Source organism: Tachypleus tridentatus, chromosome 11 (assembly GCF_004210375.1).
Source record: "Tachypleus tridentatus isolate NWPU-2018 chromosome 11, ASM421037v1, whole genome shotgun sequence".
Taxonomy (NCBI): Eukaryota; Metazoa; Arthropoda; class Merostomata; order Xiphosura; family Limulidae; genus Tachypleus; species Tachypleus tridentatus.
This window is the reverse complement of record NC_134835.1, coordinates 4731999-4755490: the sequence shown is the minus strand read 5'-3', so window position 1 is coordinate 4755490 and position 23492 is coordinate 4731999. Positions and strand designations below refer to the sequence as shown.

Sequence of the window (23492 nt, the reverse complement as noted above, 5' to 3'; positions counted from 1 at the left end):
AAGTGACAAATCTACCAGTGGCGTGGTCTAATGCAGGTACTTCTAGCACACCAGGCTAAAACAATCTGAAGGTGTGCCAACCAGCTACATCCACAGAAAGTGAACGTGGAACATAAAAAAATGACTCCAAGTGAATGGACAAACTATACAGGCCTTCCAAGGGGTACACACTACAACAAAACCTACACAAACGATATCTATTGAACCATATCTGATGCCTCCGTCTAGACATCATTAAGGACAGGAAGAGCAAAGTGTCTATTTCTTTGTGGATAATTGTGATACTAGTATAGGAGCTGTTCATGCTTTGCAGTACTATAGAGATGGCAAGATGACCAGGTCCAGTTGGTAACTATGTATATGCCTGCTAACCCCTAACGTTTTCCTTTTGCAAGACCACAAGGTGAGCAAGAATGTCAATACCGGCCATTAAACTAGCAGATCCAGAATATTTTTTATTTGTTTTTTAATTTCGCGCAAAGCTATACAAGGGCAATCTGCACTAGCCGTTCTTAATTTAGAAGTGTAAGACTAGAGGGAACGCAACTAGTCATCACCACCGACCACCAACTCTTGGGATACTCTTTTACTAACGAATTGTGGGATTGACCGTCACATTACAACGCCCTCACCGCTGAAAGAGCGAGCATGTTTGGTGTGACGGGGATTTGAATCTGTGACCCTCAGATTACGAGTAGAGTGCCCTAACCACATGGCCATACCAGGCATAATCTAGAATAATGAACACTTCGAGGTGAATGCTGTGCCAACTGTCTCTTAAATGTGCTTGTCCACTGGTTTTGAGAACACAATAGTTGTTTACTCGCCAGCCCAGCACTGTCAGGGTTGGATGACGTTGGGTGAAAGGGAGGGAAGTTTAGTAATTTATGGACACTAAATCAACAATAATCCTGAAGAACTTTTTTATTTCAGAAAGAGTACAGTATTTTAATCTATATTTTTAAGGCATAAATTTAGAAGGTTGCTAAGGAGAGCTCGTGGTGATGACGTGTCTGAGATCCAGAAAACTCATGAAAGTTAAAAACAAAGAAGGTTATGCTATTAATTGAGTTTGTATTGATTGACTGAATCAGACTGTAAAGTGTCAGAAAAATTATTCAGTATTGGTATGACAGTTAACACTCTATTATGCTTTTCAGGTTATGATTGAGTAACGCGTTTGTTTATATATTAAAGTTAATTAAGCTAAGCATCTATATGCCCGGCATGGCCAGGTGGGTTAAGACGTTCGAATCGTAATCCGAAGGTCGCGGTTTTGAATCTCCGTCACACCAAACATGCTCGCACTTTCAGCCGTGGGGACGTTATAATGTGACGTTTAATCCCATTATTCGTTGGTAAAATAGTAGCCTAAGAGTTGGCGGTGGGTGCTGATGACTAGCTGCCTTCCCTCTAGTTTAACACTGCAAAATTAGGGACGGCTAGCGCAGATAGCCCTCGAGTAGCTTCGCGCGAAATTCAAAAAACAAGCAAAACAAGCAAAACAAGCTAAGCATACTCACTATCAGTCTCGGAATTTCTACTGAAAAGTTCATTTGTATAATTAGATCTACAAGTGAACGTAGTTGTAACAAACGTTTAATGAAATCAGCTAGTATCGTTTCATGGACTGAATCTGACATTATATTTATCGAATAATGTAGAATAAACCGTCTAACGATTTGTTTGTTTGTTTTGGAATTTCGCACAAAGCTACTCGAGGGCTATCTGTGCTAGCCGTCCCTAATTTAGCAGTGTAAGACTAGAGGGAAGGCAGCTAGTCATCACCACCCACCGCCAACTCTTGGGCTACTCTTTTACCAACGAATAGTGGGATTGACCGTAAAATTATAACGCCCCCACCGCTGAAATGGCGAGCATGTTTAGTGGGACGGGGATTCGGACCAACGACCCTCAGGTTACGAGTCGCATGCCTAACGCGCTTGGCCATGCCAGGCCCCGTCTAACGATATAACACGTTATAACAACGAACATTTTGCAACACATATTTCAACAGCTTCTTTTCTTGTGACTACAAATACAATCTGATGGTCACTTCTTTGTTTGCTAGTGCTTAAAAAATGTTCTTCTTATTTAAGTCTACACAGTTAAATAGCATTTCTAGATATTTCTCATTAGAAAAATGTGTATGCCTTATTTATTTATATTTTTCTTACAGCAAAGCCACACCAGGCTATACACTATGTCCATCGAGGGGAATCGAACCTCTGAGAGACTCTATTGGTATAAATAAATCATGTATAACATTCTGTATAAACATAATGATCATGTAGCAGCATACAGAACCATTGACAATTCTTAGTTAAAAACTATCTTTCAAGATGACATTGTTGTAAGACAATTTTATTTTTTTACAAATATGCAACTTTTTTTTTTATTTAGTAGTACATTATTTTCGTTACAAGTAGCCATATTGGAGTGCTCTTTCGATAAGTTCGTTTATTGATCAAGTTAAAAACAGAGGACTTGTATTTTAGCGCGTCCAAAATGGCGGTTCAGATAGATTTTAAACCTAATCGTGATCTTTTAGATCCGAAATTTGAAAGTTACAGATTGTCTTTGGATCCATTACCAGTGCTTAAACAGCAGTTGAGCGGCGGTAAGAATTTGGAGTGGTAATCTTATGTTTTTAATATTTGTTGTTGACAAAGGAAGGCAATATTAATCAATATAAGTGCTAAAACATAATATTAATAGCATTAGTAATACGTACGTAACGTAAGCTAAGTTGAGAACTATCGTGTATTATATTTTGTTCAAACTTTTGTGTATGCTGTTTTTAAGCTAATAGGTGGTCAAACTCGAAGGAATCACACTTCTTGCCCTAATTGAACGTCACAGCTTTCACCCAGTCAAATTTAAATCGACTGTTTATATTAAAAAAAGTAAAATATATGTTATCCTAAGTATTTCAAGAGGTGGTAAGTCATTTTAGGTGTATAACACTTGACAGTTTGGATATTTATTTTTTACTAGTACTGTATAATTGGCTATATTGTGTTGATTTACCTATTCATTTGTGAAAATACCAGCATACAAGTGAAAACTAGTCAACTTGCAGATTTATGATGCTCACTTTTTATTTTCTGTATTTGCTGAGAGTAGTCTATCTCAAGTGTACATAACACAGGCAGTGCATTGGAAGAAACCTTAATTTTATTTTAGTTACCCCTTACCTCCTAGTTCTGCTTGTTTTGTACTCTTGTTGGAATCTTTGTACCTATTGTGGTGGAAATATGCTATCCTGGGTTTTTGCCACTCCATGATTAATGTCATTAAATTAATGGATGAATGGAAATTACTAGTAAATGGATTGTCATAAAAATAATACTAATTGAAATTAGTATTTCTGGTTGCTGTTATGCAAATATTGAAGTAACTAAAATACTGCTATTATGATTTTAATAACTATTTTCAGTTATTTCAAGGTTGTGCAACTTAATATAATAACTAATCAGAATTAATGTTTCTGATTTTTACTATTTTTGTTTATTTCAGCTCTTAGGATCAGTGAGAACAATAACTTAAGAGTAATTGAACGATGAACCTCATGAGTAATCTATTATTGGTAGCCTATATCATTAAAATATGTAATAAACTACAGAAGTTCTAAAACAGGTTATTGAGGGATCACATTGTACATTCAAAATGGTGGTCACTTGTCACATTATTCTGTTTCCTACGTATAAGTATTTTTAATCACCTACTTGAGTTGCTCACCAATTCTATAAAAACTTAAAATTAATAATTAACACATAGTGAAGAATATGATTGAAATGTTTCTGAAAACCTACATATACAATATCAATAATAATACCTGTACATACATTAAAGCAAAATTTCATTAAAATCTACTACAACTTAGACAAGATCTTATTTTGTAAATGTCATTAAAAATCTTGTTCAAAATTCAGCCTTAATCTTGCTTTTCTAAATTACCTTTGAAAATGAATTTTTTTCGTATAAAAATTGTCCTCTGATGAAAGTATCATGTGGACAAAAAAATATTTGCTAATATAAATATTTCACTTTGCAACGTTTTGAAATGGATACTCACCTCTCGTACAAAATAGTGTTTTCCTCAGCTCTTCCTCGTGTTTTGGCAAAGAGATTTGGAAGCCAACAGCTTTGTGAAAATTCACATCTAACAAAAACCATGTGGATTTGAACTACTGCATGATAATGTAATTATCAAGCAGAACCCTTCATTATGACACATCATGTACAGCGACTTCAACATTTCATGCTTATGAATCCTGATTCTTCTCCCCAACATTGTACTGATGAGAAGAGTTTAAGTTTCTCATCTGTGTTTTAATTAAATGAGATTTGCATTTTCAACAAAACTTTGTTTTAATTTTCTCTAGATTTTCTTTAAAGAACTTTATTATTTTATCATTAATTCACAAATGGCAGTGATGTTTTTAATGTGGCGTTGTTCACACATAGGCCTTTTTTCTTCTGTGGCTTTTGAAGACCTTTAACTGTCATTGTTCAGTATGTAATGAATTACCACATATCTAATGGGCTTCCTTCTCATTTCTGTGTACTGTGTGTAAGTACCTCATTCTGGTAATTTAGTTACATTTTTTCAACAAAGGATTTAGTTTATTTCAACAGGAGTGTTGTGCTTATTTACTATTTATGTTGTGAATTTGAACATGGTCAGCATTTTTATAGTTATCTTTTCATTTATAATCATACATTATTTAAAAATAAAATACTCAAGGGTAGAATTCCTAAATTAATGTTTCTACTAGAGAGGTCGACCTGACTTCTTCTCTTCCACCTTTGCTATCTGGTGTTAGACAACAGCTAGGAGAAGGGTCACTCTAAGTTGAGGCTGTCCATTATGTTAGTCTTTTCTTCTCAAGACCAGGGCAATCAGGAAGGGGAATATCTTCACCAATCCATTTGCCAACATTTCTCACCTGTGTGACTGTTTTAATCCCAATTATTTGTTGTGTCCTGTCATGGCCCTCAGGTGTTATGTGGCTTGTACTAAATCATTTCTGGATACTAGGAACTGATAGTTCATTCATTGGGATCCTTCTATTTCCCATGACTTATATCCCATGACCCTCATAAAGTGGCTTTATAAATTGATTCACTTGAGCTATAATGTTTTATTATTACAGGAGAGAAATTTTCTGCAGGTCACATCTCACCAGAATCATCATATTTCTATGTTATTAGTAAGCAAGTTTAAACTGTTCTCTGGAAGACATTATATAGGCTGACATGTTGACTACTTCTAATACTTTCCCATCTCATTATTCACAAGATCTAGCAGTATCTTCTGAAAGTTTTTGAATATATCTATTAGACTTTAACCAGAAGTGCATATTTTCTCAATCATATACTCTTTTATTTCTAGGGTGTCTTTATTTTTACACTGGATCCCACTTTGTGATGAATATTACCCTTGCGGGTATACTTTTTCTTCTAAAATCTACACTATCAATCATTTTCACTATAATTAATACAGGTTGCAACAGGCTTTGTCAAAATAAGGTGTTCCATAAGGCCATCTAGGCACCTACCAGATGTTATTACCTTATTATGGACCACCACTCATGGACAGTCATGTGTAAAGCTAAAGGGGATCCTTCTTGTCCTTGCTAATCTTGAGATTGAATAAATCAGTATTGGTATGTCAGGAAGTTTGTTTACCTATTGCAGAGTTTTTGAAGCACTGTTCCTTAGGACTTCCCAGACTACTAGTGGAGCTTGGGAGCCCTTACCACTCTTAGTTTCCAGTTGCTGGGTTGGTGGGCCTAGACTATTAAGAGTGTGTTCTTCCATTCTTGGAAAAGACAGCAAAGTTGTGGACCCTTTTATTCAGGTCTCTAGATGTTTTTCTCGGATGTTGGTAGGAGTGGCACCATTCTTTGTCGGGGCGTACTCATAATTTCTGGCTCAGATTTGATACTATGCTATGTGGTTGGGTGTGTCTGGCTCTTCTGTTTGTTCACTGTTAGTTTTTTATATTGTTCAGGGAAGAAGGTCCACTATCTCCTCATAATTTTGAATGTAAAGTGGTCCCATCCTAGGCCCCTGGTTTAGCACAGGTCTCATGTCCTTTTTATAATTCCAGGGATAGGTGGAATGTTCCTTGTCGACCTGATTAGGGAGTTAGAATGAATGTTTATAATTTCAGACCAGATGAGTAATACTCCTTTGGATAAGTATGGCATACATGTTCCCATCATTCTGAGCTTTGGAAGTTGCCTTCTGGACTTCCTCAGGTGGGGGAGAAATCCAATTCGGTGTTGTTTACTTTCTCATCATGATTCTGGTGGTGTAAAATGGATCATTCTATAAGTACAGGTTGGGATCCAAATCAAAATTGTATATATATATATATATATCATTGCAGTCCAATTGGCCAAGCTACCAATGTGGGTTATAGGGACCAAGATCCCTTAATTCCAACCCCAAGTTGTGGAAGCTACATTATTTGGATGGAGCTGGCCTATCTATAATAATTACTGTTCTGAATATATTGTGTATGTACCACTTTTATTGTGTTACACCATTGTCCTATGCACATGCCTTCTATATAGATCGTGCTTGCACCAAGTGATACATCTTCTCAGTGTTGGATACTAGCTGTAGTGACAGCAGGTGTTAAGTATGTTTGGGAAATTAACATTTTCCTGAACTGCAAATGTATTTCCAATGATACTTACTTCCAGTGAAACTCTCCTGTCCTACCTCTCTACTGAAAGCTCATTTATATCTCCAAAAGGGATTACATTACCCAAATGAGGTGTTTATATACAGTACATGGACAGAAAGCTTATTGATATTGGTTGAGAAATTTGCAAATTAGAATTTGCCCAGGGCATTCAAATGTGATATAAAATACTGCTTTTATGCTTCAGTGCTTAAATGGGAAAAGAGCAGAAGTCCTGAAGATTGAACAATAGCTGTATTGTTACCAGAGATGAGCATTATTGGAAATATGTTTTAAGTTCAGGAAAATGTTAACTTGCATGGTGTTTTCCAAGCAGCGGTTTAAAGTGACTTTGTTACTTTTTTGCATCAACAAACCATGGAAGAAATTGAAAAACATCAGTGCAGTGATATAACTAATTGTTGTCATAATGAATTAGTTGTTAAAAATAGTTCTGTATTGCAACAAAAATGATTATATTGTGCTGATTTCCAGATTAAATTCTTGTATATAATTACAGTATGAAATTTATTAAATTACTTGTTTTGCATACATATTCAACTATATACATACTATTATTATTACTCAAATAGTTTTGGCTAGATTCAGTGACATAAGAGTTTAGTCCAAGTCAATTGGTACAAACCTTCCAAACAAAAAAAAACTTTTTGTAGTGAGCTATAAAATCATTGCCAACTTTTGTTAACTCTCTCAATACAGACTCAGTCAATATGACCATGTGACCTTCTTTGTATTCCTTTAACATCTTTATAGATTGAATACTTTTAACTTTTGTTACAGTGTATATATCATTGTAAAACTTGGCACACTTTCAGTTAACATTATAAGCCTTTCACATACAAAAAAATCAGATTTTTAGTGAAGTATTTTTAGTTAACTAATATAAATATTTCTCCATGAATACATATGCAAATTAACATTATTGTTAAGATTAAAAAACTACTTTTCTTGATCTCACTAAAACCTCCTAAATACATTTCAATTTTTTTTTTTCAGTAAAACTTTGTAGTGTATCTTTCATTTCCTTTACACTATCTCCAAACAGGATCAGTAAATTTGACTGGCAGTACAGTAATTCAATATTACCTTTTCTTTCTTAGAATACTTCATATTGTAACATGAAACTACATTCATTTATCTTAAGTAGCTTTAAACTCATGACAGTATACATCTATTTATAATTAAATTTTATTGTTTTATTGCCCTTTGAACTGTGTGTAAGTGCTATGGGAGTCATTATAGCTTATAAATCACTTGAGGCACATGCAGTTCAAATTATGCTATTGAATTACATTACCCATGAGTAGCTACAAGCTGCTCATGTGTGTGTCTCATGAAACATTTTTATTATATTATTTACCTAATCTAATGTTAACTAACCTAAGATCCTTAGTTTTATGTTTTAACTACTTTTATAATAATAAAGAATAAGAAATGAAGTGCTTATCCAGTCATCTTTTTTATTGCTGTCAGTTGTCAAGGGCTCATAACCCTACTTTTTTATACTAATTGTAGTAAAGCACTAAATAATTTTTATTTAATTAGATAATGCACCAAAGAGCATAGACTAATAACATGCAAAAAAGGAGACAATTTCCTCTAATGATCAATTTTTCTGGCTTTCTAACTGTACAACAAGAGCGATTACAAATTCATTCAACCTAGCTGTCGTGATTCCACTGGGGACCAAAGTTATAAGTGAAATTGATGGTCACCTTATCAGAACACTGAAATACAACACATCACTTGGTAAATGAAAACCTTGACTTTCTGTTGGTTATAGGAAATATATAATTAAACATGACAGAGAACTATTAACAAACCATGAAAGAGAGGTAAATGTAGCAGGAGAGGTTTGATTTTCTGCTTGATATTTTTGTAATCAAACAAAATTGAAGGCTTCAAAAGTTATAGTTTTTATAAGCAATGAGATTCTGTAGTGAGAATTTACATTGAATTTCATACTTTTCAGTTGTGGATAAAATGGAGAAGAAAAATTCCTAGAGAAAATGTGTAACATGTGGGGAAATGCAGGATTTGTTTAAAATATTGCCTTTTAGAATTAGGAACTTAGAACTTGTATACTGTTAAAATATAGATTATTAGCTAAGATTTCATGTGATATTAATTTATATAAAATGAACAAAGTAGTTTAATAAAATTCTGAAACCCTGTGTCATGTGCAGTGAAAGATAACTGGGGTGAAAGGGTTAAACACAAGTTGTCTGTGCAGCTATTGTAGACATGAAGCACCATAAGTTTTAGCTGATTTTGTGACAGTAGCTTTCAAGTATTGTTTTATATGGCTGATGAAGCTAAAAGAATCTTCACTTACCACATTTGTAGATGGCATAACCACTTCTAGTGATGCTAGTATGTACACTTCAAACATGTCTTCTAAGGCTCTGTATCTTCTCAAAGTATAAAATGATGGGCCCAGTAGGCCTGGCATGGTTAAGTGTGTTAAGGAGTTTGACTCGTAATCCGAGGGTCGTGGGTTCGAATCCCAGTCGCACCAAACATGCCTGCCCTTTCAGCCGTGGGGCATTATAATGTGATGGTCAATCCCGCTATTCGTTGGTAAAAGAGTAGACCAAGAGTTGGTGGTGGGTGGTGATAACTAGCTGCCTTCCCTCTAGTCTTGCACTGCTAAATTAGGGATGGCTAGTGCAGATAGCCCTCATGTAGCTTTGCGCAAAATAAAAAAAACAAAACAAAAATAGCAATGGACCCAATATTTTCAACAACTTCAGGAGAGATCTATAGTCATTTGGACTGAAATTCATTATCTAACTAATCTGAGGTTGCTTGGCTAATTTCAACCACATTTTGTAGGATGATAGTTTAAAGCAAGGGGGAATTTAAACAGGAGGTTCACAATCCCTCCATTCCCCATTATTGCTGTTACTAGACATATATGATCTTTGATGTAAGTTAACATTAACTACATTCATAGATGGTAAAATGTCCTTACATAAAAAAAAATTACATTTTCTAGAAAACAGCACACACAGTGTGTATGTGTGTGGGGTGAAATCACACACATGTTCTATGTATCTCAGAGTGTGGTAGCACTTTCTGTGGATGAATGCAGTGAATGAAAGTGTCTACCACTATTACAGTACTGCATAGACTTAGCTGAAGACTACTGCAACAACTGTCATAAGACTGATATGAAGAGTTATTTTTTGTTTTATCCACTTCCTCTTTGTTCTTTTAACTTTGGCTCATGAGACAGTTCTGTAGCCAGTAACCGTGAAGTAGTCATGAGAAACACTGTGGAAGGACGTTAAGAGCTGGGTATTGAATACAGGCAAAAGAATGTATCCCTACCACATTTGCTGTGGCTGCTGCCACTCACAAGAAAGTCACCCTTACCATCATACAGTTTATGCCATGTTTTAAGTGTATGCATATTGAGTTCTTGAAGTTTATACAAAACTTATATTGGAGTTATAATGAATATTGTAATATGTTATAAATAAATTGTATGAAAGTTAGCTTTTTTTGTGTTATTTATCATAACATCCAACTGCAATAATTTTCCAAGTTTATAACTTGGACAGAGGACAGGTACCTCAGCTTGTACAATATAAAAATATTTCTTATGTTATATAATTAATGAATATAGTAAAATCATAAATTCTTATATATGTGTGTTGTTTTTAAAGTGTACAACATCTTAAAATAAAATACAAAATTATACATAAATGACAGTTATAGGTAAATATAATGTAAGTAACATAACCTATTAGGTCCTGTAAATGTTCTGTGTTACTATTAATAAAGTATATAATGACTCATAATGGAAAAAGTTGATACAGATAATCAACTTGAATACAGACAATATCAGTTTACAAGTATCAAGTATGATAGAATTGTAACATATTATAATTTATTTTGAATGAGTCTTCGATTTATTATGTTACATATGTTATGCATTACTATTTAAAATGACTGGAAATTTGAATTTAAATTTAGAATTAAAAGTTAATACATATATCTCATTTATGATATTTGCCAACAAGATTGATACACATAATTTTCTTGTACTCTTTAATACACAGACAAACGAAAAAAACAATACAAAATATAATAACTGTTATTACAAATTATGGTTTATATACAAGAGTTTTACAAACTTTGTAAATAATACTGAGTCCTATATACAGTTTAGAATTGAATATTTTATTGAAAACCCAGGTCCATGATTAGCAAATCAATTCTGAATTGATACTGTCACACCTGGCTTAACCTGTTCAGTGCCGTAGACGAGATTACTTGTCCGAAGCCGATTGGTAACACAGTGCTAAGGACGAGTTAATTTGCTCTCAGTAATACCTAATGCTATATGTTAGCACCATACATGCATTTGACCTACTAACAAATTGTTTCACTTTCGATCTAAAATGGCATCATGAAAAAAGTTACAACATGAAGAAGCTTTAAATTTGTATTGTAGCAGCTTAAATACTTGGCAGTTAAACTAGCTAGTTTGATTGGCCTTACACTGTTACTGATGAAGATACTTAATGTCCTCTAAGAAATACTAACATCCAAAGTTAATTCACTGAAGTTGAACAGTTGGTAATGTTCGAAATCTATAAACATTCATGGTCAAATTCTGTAGTTTTCCGATTAGTAGGTGTTAATTATAGCTTTCAAGGCCTATATCACACTGACTGTAGCTGACTAATAATAATCTTCTCTTGGTACATTGGTTTCTATACCTTAAGACAGATTTTTAGAATGTTCAACAAAGTTCAAACGTGCTAGTGTTGTCATAAAACATTGATTCTTACTCTCAAGAATCTCTTACAAATTTAGAGAATAGGCTAGACTTGTGCAGTACACAGCCAAATATATCTCGTAAGTAAAAAATAAAACTATGCCGAATTAAGTGTATGTGTTAAAATAAACCTATAATAGTAAATCCATTACAGAAGAAATAAACCAGAGACACTCCTTTCATGATTTTATGTGCTACAACACCTAAATTAGTTTTCTAAAGGCTTTTAAGAAGTAAAAAACACAACATAAATTACGTTGAAGATGAATCATATGTACGAAGGTAGAGAAAATTCAGTACTATATTTTGATAAGTATTTGTGACTTACGTTGCTGCAGTATTAAATATTTTAATTAAATTGTTACAAAGTTTATAGAGCAATGTTGATCGTATTTGTTTAGGAATATAAACTTGAGGAAATTAAATGGAGTAGCAGCTTTTAAAATGTAACCTCATATTCCTTTTCCTCTCTCAGTAAACCAAATCAGTGTAAACTATCATAATTGATTATAAGAAATGTGTAAATTATTACTATTTGGGAGTAAATGTTTATGATGTATAGATAAAGGGATTTCTGTATATAACATACCTTTCTGGTATGCTGTTTGGAAAAAACTGTTTAACTCTGTATCTAAATAATGCTATGGTGAGAATATATATCACATAAGTTATTGATTTACATATTTTTTGTTGTCCCATAAGATATATCTTTATATGAGTTTAAATAATTTGTGTTTTTATCAGAAGATAACATTTTGTGTTGTTTTTTTAGGTGTAGAAAGTGTTGACTTAGGAGATGATCAGTATGGATACTTACATGTTCGAATGGCAGGTATTGTTAATCACCTCTTTCAAGATTCTTGGGCTCCAGATTGTGTATTTTTTGCAAGTGAGGCACATCACATATTTTGGGTGAAGCTTTCACAGGTATTTGTTTTGTAAATTGTGATCATTACAGTTATTTATGAATGTGCAAATGTTAAGAGGCATTTTTGTGTACACACACACACACACACACACACACACATATTTTGAAGCTTGGTGATGTGTATTTACAATCTAACATTTTTTAGGAATGCACTTATTATCTTGGCTATAATGCTGTGTATATACCTATACATGCCACAAGCCTTGAACAAAGCTTTTACACTTGTGTGCCATTGTAATCATTAGATAATAACCTCTCCACCAAGAGGAGAGTGATGTGTGCCATTGTAATCATTAGACAATAACCTCTCCACCAAGAAGAGGCATATGTCCTTCATGTACTGTAATCCACATGAGTACTAGCATTTGAACATAGATGTATTCATTCCTTGGCAGTTTTTGTCTTCAGATGTATTTTTCTCACAAGGTTTGCCATATGTTTTGTGCTTATTGTTTTAACCTTTCATTTCTCTTTGTTGTTTAAGTTTTCATTTCCATAATTTTCTTTATTAGATGAAAGGAATCTACTAAATTTTAATCTTATCAATTGGAATTTTTATGTGAATTAACTTCAGTCTGGTTTTCTTTTAATGAGTTTGGTGCACATCTTGTTGTCTGTTTCCATTTTTTAATCTAATAAATTTAGTTTTACTCATTGTTCTCCAAGGTTATCATTAGGCCTATATACACTGGCATATCTTGCTCTTTTTTTTTAAAAATAATAACAAAAAAATTCAGATTTTAAGTATTTTATAAAGATAGACAGTCACAATTTAAATTTTGTGGACTTATTAGGTTATGTGTTCATGATCCCATGTTTTTGACATCTGAAGTTTTTTATCAGGAGACATCAAATACTGTAATCATGACTGGAGACACTGACAGTTAGGGAAAGTTCTACCATTGTGTATAATCGCGATTGATCTCTGAATAAAAATTCCTAACCTCCTGCTTCTGTTATTTCATACGAGACTATCATGTTTTTCAAGTATTGCTTCCATGCTTGCTTTTACTTTGCATTCTTTTTGATAAGGATCAGGCAATTCTACTTTTATTTCCTCACTGCCTGGATTCCACAGATTTTTTTGTTGTTGTTTTTTATTTTGCTAGTAATTTTTTTGCATAAACTTGGACTCTTTTTCTTGCATGAACATTTTTCATCTGAATTCTGTCTGTTTTATTCTTATTATTTATCTTTATCTACTCATCTTCATCTCTTATTGAATTTCTTTGTTTGTTCTCCTGCATCAATTTCCAGAACCTCAGCACTGAAAATTTTGGATCCTGTCCATCACTGGGGGCTTCGGCTTTGCATTGGAGCTTTTCATACTTCTCCCGTGCAAGGTATGTATGTGGAATCTCATGAACCTCCTCTATATATTTGCTGTTTGCAACTCTCTCTAATGTATGCTTCCAAACTTTGATCCTCACCACAGCATCCTACCTGGAGTTGTGTTTTCCAACCACAATGGACCACACTTTTTTAATAACATTGTTCCTTTTAGTCTTCATATCCAGGCACAATTAGAAGATTTGGATTTATCCTTGAATAACATTGCAGTTTCTTCAAATCAGCTTATTCCACCATGGCAAATAACTGTCCCCAGTTGTAACCGATCTTTGAGTCATCTGAGGAAAGCAGATACACCCAATGGGAAATATCACTCTTTCTTTGCTTGAACATCTTTCATATGATTCATCCATTCCTGTATATACAGATGGTTCCAAATTGGGTGACTCAGTGGGCTCAGCCATGGCTTGTGACAGTTTGATTGTGGCACACAGACTCCCCCCTACAGTTTCTGTTTTCACTGACGAATTGTATGCCATCTCTCTTGCCCTAAATCATATTGAAATAATGCAGAAAACAAATTGTACAATATATACAGACTTACTCAGCTGTCTATTGGCCCTGGTATCATTCCATGATAGTCACTACCCTTTTCTCATCAATATCGAAAACAAACTGGCCCATCCTTCTCTCTTATCTGTCTCTGTCCAATTCTTTTGGATACTAAGTCATGTTGGTATTTATGGGAATGAGCTGGCTGACAGAGCAGCAAAGTCTGTCTGTTCTGGATCTATCATCCCAGTACCCATTCTATATGTGAACTATGGTTCAGTTATCAAATCCAGACTGTATGTCAGATGGCAGGCAACCTGGAATGAGCAACACAATAACAAGCTTTTTCAAATCAAACCTTCTCTTGGTCTTTGGCTCTCTTGCTTTTGTAAGGATCGAAGAGAGGAGATTGTTTAGGCAAGGCTACACATTGGTTACAGTTCTTTTAACCCATCACATCCTTTTATCTGGAACTGCTGCACCAATGTGTGGTCTATGTGGCACTCAGATCATAATCATCCACATTTTATTATCATGCCATCGTTACAACCTAGTACGACAATACCATTTTAAAGATATTTGTAAGGCGGGTTTGCCCTTGACTTTGGCCCATGGTACAGGTGATACTGCTCATCTCACTAATGTTTTTACATTTTTAAGAGCCATTGGTTTTTTACACTTAATTTAAGTTTTTTTTTTATCGGACTATATAGTGTATTAGCATGATTTCTTTTACACATTTTAATGTTTTAACACAATTTCTTTTACACATTTCAATTTTTATTTTGACTTCAACCCAGGACTAGAAAGGCCAACTTCAGGTGACTGACTGCAATTTCAATCTTGTTGCTTCAGTTTTCCTGGCAAGTCTTTATTTTACACATTTTAGTTTTTATTTTTCTTTTGAACTGAACCCAGGACTGGAAAGGCCAACTTCAGGTGACTGTCAGCAAGGGTGTACTTCTTGCTTCAATCTTCCTGGCAGTTCCTAATTTCACATATTTTACTTTTACCGAAATTGCCCTATACCTATACTGTACTACATCTTGTCTGGCACAGATAGCTTTGTGCCAATAAACATTGAATACCTATCTACCTATCTTCATTTATTTCATCATAAAATTCAATAGACAAAAAAAAAATTAATGATATCAATCTACTACATGCACCTATTTAACCCATTTTTGTGAAATTATTTGTTCAAATTTCTGTGAAACACAAGTAAACTAAATCAGTTAAACCTGTTAAAAACCTATTTGATAAAAAATACAAAATTGTGTGTGACATGGACCTACATCGTGTCAACTGCAATGGTTCTCACCCTTCCTACTTTCGTTCTTGTCCTAAATGGTTGGAGGAAAAAGAGGTGTAGCATTTGAAAACGACTCATAACATTAGTTATCCTGAGGTTCGGAAATTGCTGTCTGCCACTTCATCTCGGACATATGTTGCACAACTACAGTGAGATTGCAAACAGATCTCTCTGTGCCTCCAAGAGAATCGTTTTCAAAACAAATGAAAAGCCTTTTGACCTCCATGGTTAAAAAGGTTGATGAATCAACTTCTACACCCATCTCTGTTCCTCCCATACATTCCAATAAACCCCAAGATCTACATTCTTTGGTTTCAAATACAGGCATTTCATCAGATACATCTTTTTCTCCCACCCCAAGATGCAAAACAAACATTCGTTTGCATTTTCAGTCACTGGAATCCCCTTCCAACAACAAAGACCTGCCCAGTCGACCCAGGGCAGGGTCCATGGAGGTTGATAGACCTCCTCCGAATAAGGACAGTAAGGACAAAAGTCGTGGTACTAAACAGAAGGGTACTCCAGCCACTTCGCCTATGCGTCATTAAAATGGCCACCTTGATACAATGGAACTATCGAGGTTTACGTTCTAATCTGGATGACATCAAAGCACTGATTGCTTCATACCATCCTGTATGTCTTTCCTTACAAGAAACATTTCTGAAACCTGCCTATACAGTGGTTTTCTTTGTACAGAAATGATAGGTACTGTTAGTTGATCAGCATGTGCCCACCCTGTCTTTGTCACTCAACACACCCTTGGAGGCCGTAGCCATCCGCATTTCCTTGGGTCATATTATCACTGTTTGTTCTCTCTACCTGTCCTCTGGAGAGACCTTGATACTCTCGTTGAACAGTTGCCGTCTCCCTTTCTAATCCTGGTGGGCTTTAATGGACATCATCCCCTCTGGGGAAGTGCTGTTATTGATAGGAGGGGTCACTCTGTAGAGCATATGCTCTGATCACAACATTTCTCTTTTCAATACTGGTTCTTCCACTTATTTTCACACACCTAGTCAGTCCTTTACTGCTATTGATCTCTCGGTTTGCTCCCCTTCATTATTCTCCCATTTTTCATGGAGGATTGACAATAATCCACCAGGCAGTGCTCATTTTCCTATACTTTTGAGAGAGACTGGCCAATGTTGATGCCACCCTACCCGTGTGCCCCGGTGGAAGCTGGATCAGGCACATTGATCCACTTCCACTGCTCTTGCAGAACTTGATCCTGCCATTGTCAGTCAGCCATCAATAGACAACTGTGTGGCAGTGGTAACTGACTGTATTATACAAGCAGCTGCTCAGTGTATTCCTAAAACCTCGACACCTTTTCCATGATATCCTCGTCCGTGGTGGAATCCTGCTTGCCACATGGCACAAAAGGCTCAAAAACGGGCCTGGGATACTTTCCATAGCTATCCTACACTTTCAAACCACATTGCTTTCCAACGGGCCCGTGCACATGCTAGGTGGGTAAGACGCCAAAACCAGAAGGAATCTTGGATTAATTTCACAACTAGCATATCTTCTACCACCAGTTCTGAGGTCATATGGGACAGGGTTCAAAAGGTCAGTGGGCACTACAATTCTGTCCCCCTCTCGATCTTACTCTCTGATGACCAAGAGGTAGCTGATGTTCAGAGCATCGCCAATACTCTAGGTGAAAGCTTTTGTTGGGTATCTAGCACTTCTGCTTGTTCCTCCACCTTCTTGGCCATCAAGACCCAGGCAGAGCGTTCACCTCTTTCCTTTTGAACTGACTGCCTCTTTTACTATAATCGTCCCTTTACATTGGTGTAACTGAAAAAGGCCCTTCATCGGTCTGGCAGTACATTTGTTGGACCTGATGATGTACTGTATGACATGCTGAGTTATCTCTCTTCTGCTTCTCTTGATATTCTTCTAATTGTTTTTAACCAGATTTGGCAGGAGAATGTTTTTTCTAATGCCTGGTGCCAGGCTATTATCTTACCTTTCTCTTAGCCTGGGAAAGATCCCAAGATTCTTTCAAACTACCGTCCAATTGCTTTGACAAGTTGTCACTGTAAGACCTTAGAGAGGATGGTTAATGCTCATCTTGTTTGATTCCTCAAATCAAACAACCTCCTCTCACTCACCCAGTGTGGGATCTGACGACAACACTCCACCACGGACCACCTAATTTGACTTGAAACATCAATCAGAGAAGTCTTTCTCAAATGACAACAACTTGTATCAATATTCTTTGACATTGAGAAGGCTTATGACACAACATGGAGGTATGGCATTTTGTGAGATCTACATATATATGGGTTACGTGGCCATTTACCCATTTTTGTTAAACATTTTTTAATGGGCAGGAGATTCCAAGTTTGTGTGGGTTTGACACTTTCCTATTCTTTTCTAGAGGAATTTGGAGTCCCTCAGGGCTGTGTTCTGAGTGTCACACTTTTCATTATCAAGACTAATGCCATCTCTGAATAACTCCCTCTTACTGTTGCAAACAGGCTCTGTTGACAACTTTCGCATCTCATGTCAGTTGTCGAACATGAGGTGCACTGAGTGGAAACTACAGACTGCCCTTAATCATTTACTGAAGTGGACCACAGCAAATGGCTTTAACTTCTCTTTCTCTAAAATCATTTGCATGCATTTTTGCCATCAATGGGGTATTCACCCTCATCCTGAACTCTGTATTGGTGAAGTTGTGTTGCCAGTGGTCCCTGAGACAAAGTTCTTGGGGATTATATTTGACTGTAAGCTGACCTTTATACCACACATCAAGCAGCTACTGGTCAAATGTACAAGAGCACTGATATTCCTCCGTGTCCCCTCTTCCACCACTTGGGGAGTGGATCCACGTTCTATGCTAACAATATATCATGCTCTTATTCGATCAAAATTAGACTATGGATCACTGATCTATGGCTCTGCTAGACCATCAGTCTTAAAGATGCTGGACCCTATTCATCATCAAGGACTTTGGCTATGTACTGGGGCTTTCCGCACTTCCCTAGTTCAGAGCTTATTCATAGTCTCATGAATTTCCTTTGCATCTCCACCATTTGCAACTGTCTTTACAATATGCTTCAAAAGTTCTTTTCTTACCAAAGCATCCCACCTGGGGTTGTGTTTTCCTTCTCTGTGGGCCATACGTTTTCAGAACAGACGGTCTGCCATTGCTCCTTTTGGCCTTTGTATATCCAGGCGCAGTTGGATGAATTGGGTATATCCTTGGATAATATTGCTGTATCCACTGATCAGCCCATCCTACTATAGCTTCTTACAGTCTCCAATTGTGACCTATGTTTAAGTCATCTGATAAAAGGAGACACTCCTGATTGGAAATACTGTCTGCTATTTGCTGAACATTATTTGAAACATTCTTCAATTCCCATTTATACAGATGGTTCAAAATCAGGTGACTGTGTGGGCTCTGCTATGGTTTGTTGTGGTTCAGTGGTTGCATGCAGAATCCTCTATCCAGCTTCTGTGTTCACTGCTGAACTATATGCCATTTTTCTTGCTCTGGATCACATTGAAGCTAAACAGTACTAAAACTGCACTATTTATACTGATTTGCTTAGTTCTCTATAGACCCTGGAATTGCTTCACATTGGTTCACACCCTGTTCTCGCCAATATTCAAAATTGATTGACCCATTTCTCTTTAACATCTACTTTTATCCAGTTTTTCTGGATACCAGGCTATGTTGGTATTCGAGGGAACAAGCTCGCCGACAGTGCAGCTAAATCTATCTGCTCTGACACTATCACTGCTATGCCTGTCCCATACATGGGCTATGGTCCTGTATTCAACGCTTGGCTCCGTGCCAGCTGGCAGCCGACTTGGAGTGAGCAACATGACAGCAAGCTTTTCCAAATAAAACCCTATATTGGAATTTGGCTGTCATGCTTCTGTAAGGATTGGAAAGAGGAAGTTCTAACTTGACTATGCATTGGTCACAGTTTTTTAACTTGTCATTTTCTTTTATCTGGAACTGATGCACCAGTGTGTAGTTTGTGTAACACTCAGATAACAATAAGCCACATTTTACACTCTTGCTGTCATTATGACTCTCAACAATGGCATCATTTCAAACGTATTCTGTCCCAAGGTTTGTCCATAACGTTAGACATTGTTATTGATGATGGTGATACTGTCCATCTTGGTAACATTTTTAGTTTTTAAAGATCATTAATCTATTTAATGCCATTTAAGTTTTTTAATTTATACATTACACCTTTTTTAATGTGGCTCCCTTTTAAAAATCACAGTTCATCTAATTCGAGTTATTTGATGTTACAGCCAGTTTCTAATTTCAAATCGAATTAGATGAACTGTGATTTTTAAAAGGGAGCCACATTAAAAAAGGTGTAATGTATAAATTAAAAAAACTTAAATGGCATTAAAAAGGTTTTAAAAGACGTGTAGCAAAATTATAATAATAACTAGCCAAGATGACTAACGCTGCTGTTTGTACTACCCGTAGCGTTAGTCATCTTGGCGAGTTATTATTATAATTTTGCTACACGTCTTTTAAAACCTTTTTATTAGTTTCCTATTTGAAAATGGTCATAAATGTCAAATAACTTGGAACCAGGACTGGAAAGGCCAATTTCAGGTGATTGACAGTGGTTTTTGTACTTACCTGTTTGTCTTCCTGGCAAGTTATGATAATTACAGTTATGCTACCGAAAGTTCTTTACAACTTGAATGACTGTAGTTTTTCTCTTAAAGTTGTAGACTAGATGTAAACATTGGTTTTATGCTATTTATGTGTTTTTTTAGGGTTTTTTTAACTTTGTTTTGCTTTACCTTAATTTCCTCTTATGAATTTTGCTGAATTTAAAAGTTCAAAGTAAAAGTTTTACCAGATGTTTGGTAGAGATAGTCTAGCTGTTTTGTCATAAAACACTAAATCAACCAACCAACTCTTTTCTTGTTGCCTGGTGATATCTACAATCAGTCATACTTTGATGTTCTTACCTAACAAATGCTGTATCCATTTTTCATCTTGGATGATTTTAGCCCTTTCAGCACGGGTTCAGTCTCTAGGATCAGCCTTGTAACCATTTTGTGCTTGTTATAGTTTTCATGGTATTACTTTTAAATTAGTAAGAATGTTCACAAAATTATCATTAAATATTACAATGCTTTAAAATGCAAAATATTAATGTTTTGTTAAACAATGTTTTTGTGCCATTTTGTTTGCCTATCCAATGTGTAAAGTAATTTTGATTTGAAGATTAAAAATTATTTTATGCATCAGAAAATTTTCAAATTTCACATGTAAAATCCTTATAATGTCCAGATAGTTTTGTCAAATGATTGAGAGAAAAACATAATATTTAATGTTATTTTGACTAACATATCTCTGTATAATAATGGAAATGTAACTGTATTTTACAAAATACTACTCTTAAAATGTAAATTCCATAGATACTTTTAGCACATGATATTTATAAGCTTGATCAATTGACTGTCACATTGGCATAATGTTAATGTGTAGAAAACACACAATGAAGTTTAAAAGTTTAGTTGCTGAAACTTAATTAATTTTAGTTAAGTGCATTACTTATGAAGATTAATTTGGTTTTAATAACTTTTTACTGCTAATTTATTTAGTTTTTACATTTTCAGGTGCTTTCCTATCTTTAATCAATTTGCTATAGATATTCACTGTGTATTGTGTTTAGAACAGCGATGTTTCTCTTGATCTTCATCAGGATCTGGATGTTTTTACCATTTTCCAAATGGGGTTGTGTTAAGATATTTTTGAAAAGTGAAATATGATAAGAACTTAAATACATAATATCTACATTATTTTTAAATTGGATAGTTAAAACTACTGAAGATAAAAAGGTAAGATGCAAACTGTTTGATGGAAAAATATTTTCAAATCCCACGTGATAGCTGTCAAACTTTTCCGAATTTTCTAACTTACAGTAGGACTGACATTTATCTTTCTTTTTATCAAATAAATATGTCTTTCCTAATGCAATGTTTGAGGTACATAACAAAGCAGAAAAAGACTTGTTGTACATTATTTATCTGAAAGTAGTAAATGTTGGAAAAGCTCAAAGGAGCAATACTTTTTCAACATTGGGGATTTAAAGTTCAAAACTCTGCGTGGCTGTATTCTCTAGGGATCATATATATAACCATGGCAGTGAAAGAGTTAACTATGCCACTTCTATCACTATTTTCTCTCCCACAGTTGACTGCATTTTTCACTTGGAATTTCAGTTTCCTTAGTTGCCCCCTATCAGTATATTGCATGCTAAGATGTTTTGTGTTTGCCTTTGCCTTCTAATTTCCCATGTTGACTTTGTTATTTTGTTCATTTTCCTTTTCCTTTCCTTCCATCCTTGTGCCTCTTCCAGCTTGTGGTCTCTATGTTTTCCTTTACACTCTCACCCTTCCTCTGTTTAAATTTTATCTTCATATTTCCTCTATTACTTTTCCTCATATTAATATCTTGTGGCCAATGACAATCTGAAATCTTTGTGATTGATCCCCATCGTGTGCTACCACATAATTCATATATTTTCTCTTCCCTGACTGTTCATTTTATGCTTAAGACTTCTGCTGCTAGGGAGGATAATTATCTTCCATTTATGACTTTTCTGATCCTGAGTGCCTTCTGTGTCTGGTCCAAGCCCTTCATTGGCATCTTGCCTGTACTGATCCCTTATGTATTTCCAATAACCATTTGTTTATTCCATAGAATTCTCCCATGTCCTGAGAACTCTCTCCCATTACATTTACAAATTGAATTCACCAGCTTCTTAACAATGAGTATTCTTTTTTTTCCCCTTTGGAGTCTGGTCTTTTAGAGTATCTTGTTATCAAATCCATCACCTCACCATGTTTCTGACAGCTGGCCATTTCCCTCTTGTTTTGGAGGTCATCATCAGGACTGGTGTGTGGACTACACCTCATATTTTTGTTTCACATTATTTACATCAAGTAGCTGTTACTTGCTTATTGGGTTTTCATTTCTATCCAGTTGTCATTTTATGTGCTGTGGTATTGTTATGACCTAGGCATACTATATTTTTGATATTTCTTTATATACAAAGGCTTTTTATCTTTTTGTGGATCCCAGTCTATGGCAAGTGGTGCTTGAACAGTTTTTTTTTTTTTAAAGCTGTACTCTCCATCCTGTAACTGGTGGTGTTAGTTGTGTGTCTGTTCAGTTATCATCTATGCCAAAACAATTACATTGCAGAATTATGTTATGCATACCAGAAGGGTATTCTGTGGGACCACTGTTAGTTCTCCCCAGTGGTCTTTTGCTTCATATATATGTTTTTCTCAGACCATACACTCATGGTCACACTGGGATAAACCAGACAGTGCTGCTCATCTCTGATACTCTACCATGGATCTGATTTACAATTTTACAATTCCATATGCCATCAGGTTGTGGTTGCAGCACTCTGCCATTTCATATATATGTGTGTGTGTTTATACTGCAGTTTGACTCTCTTAACTACCATCCTGTGGATGCAGTTTCAGGGGGGATCAGGTGTTGGTTGGAGATAGTCTGGTTAATTAAGTCCTTGTGTGTTTTGACTGAAAACTCATCCTCCTGCTGTGGTCTAGATAGAAAATGCCCAATTCTGCCAGATTTTAGACTGAGATGCAATCCAGGTTTGTAGTTCCTCCTCTTACCATCTATTGGACATTGGTTTCTGGCAGATTGGGGGTTGGTTGTATCTGGATGAATCACATGTATTCCCACAATGTACATTTGATTATCTTTTTTCTACCATGGACTAGAAAAATTATACCAGTGCCTTCAAGTTTTGGACCAGAGATGTCATCCCACTGTGGCCTTTAGACTCTCAAAACATCAAGTGTATGTAAGTTTGTGGTGGATTTGGTATTGGTTGGGTTGGAAATGCACTCAAAT

General features: G+C 35.5%; 1 protein-coding gene across 2 annotated transcripts in view; it reads left to right on the top strand.

Moving 5' to 3' along the window:
• The first annotated feature begins 2389 nt into the window (after nucleotides 1-2389).
• The window catches only part of LOC143231625 (nudC domain-containing protein 1), a 35692-nt gene continuing 14589 nt past the window's right edge, over nucleotides 2390-23492 (top strand). The window contains exons 1-2 of one of the 2 annotated variants that reach the window (XM_076466162.1): nucleotides 2390-2620; nucleotides 12283-12437. In XM_076466162.1, the coding sequence (XP_076322277.1) occupies nucleotides 2509-2620; nucleotides 12283-12437 (267 nt within the window). In that variant the 5' untranslated portion in view covers nucleotides 2390-2508. The remainder of the gene's footprint in view (nucleotides 2621-12282; nucleotides 12438-23492) is intronic. The other variant, XM_076466161.1, reaches the window with a different exon arrangement.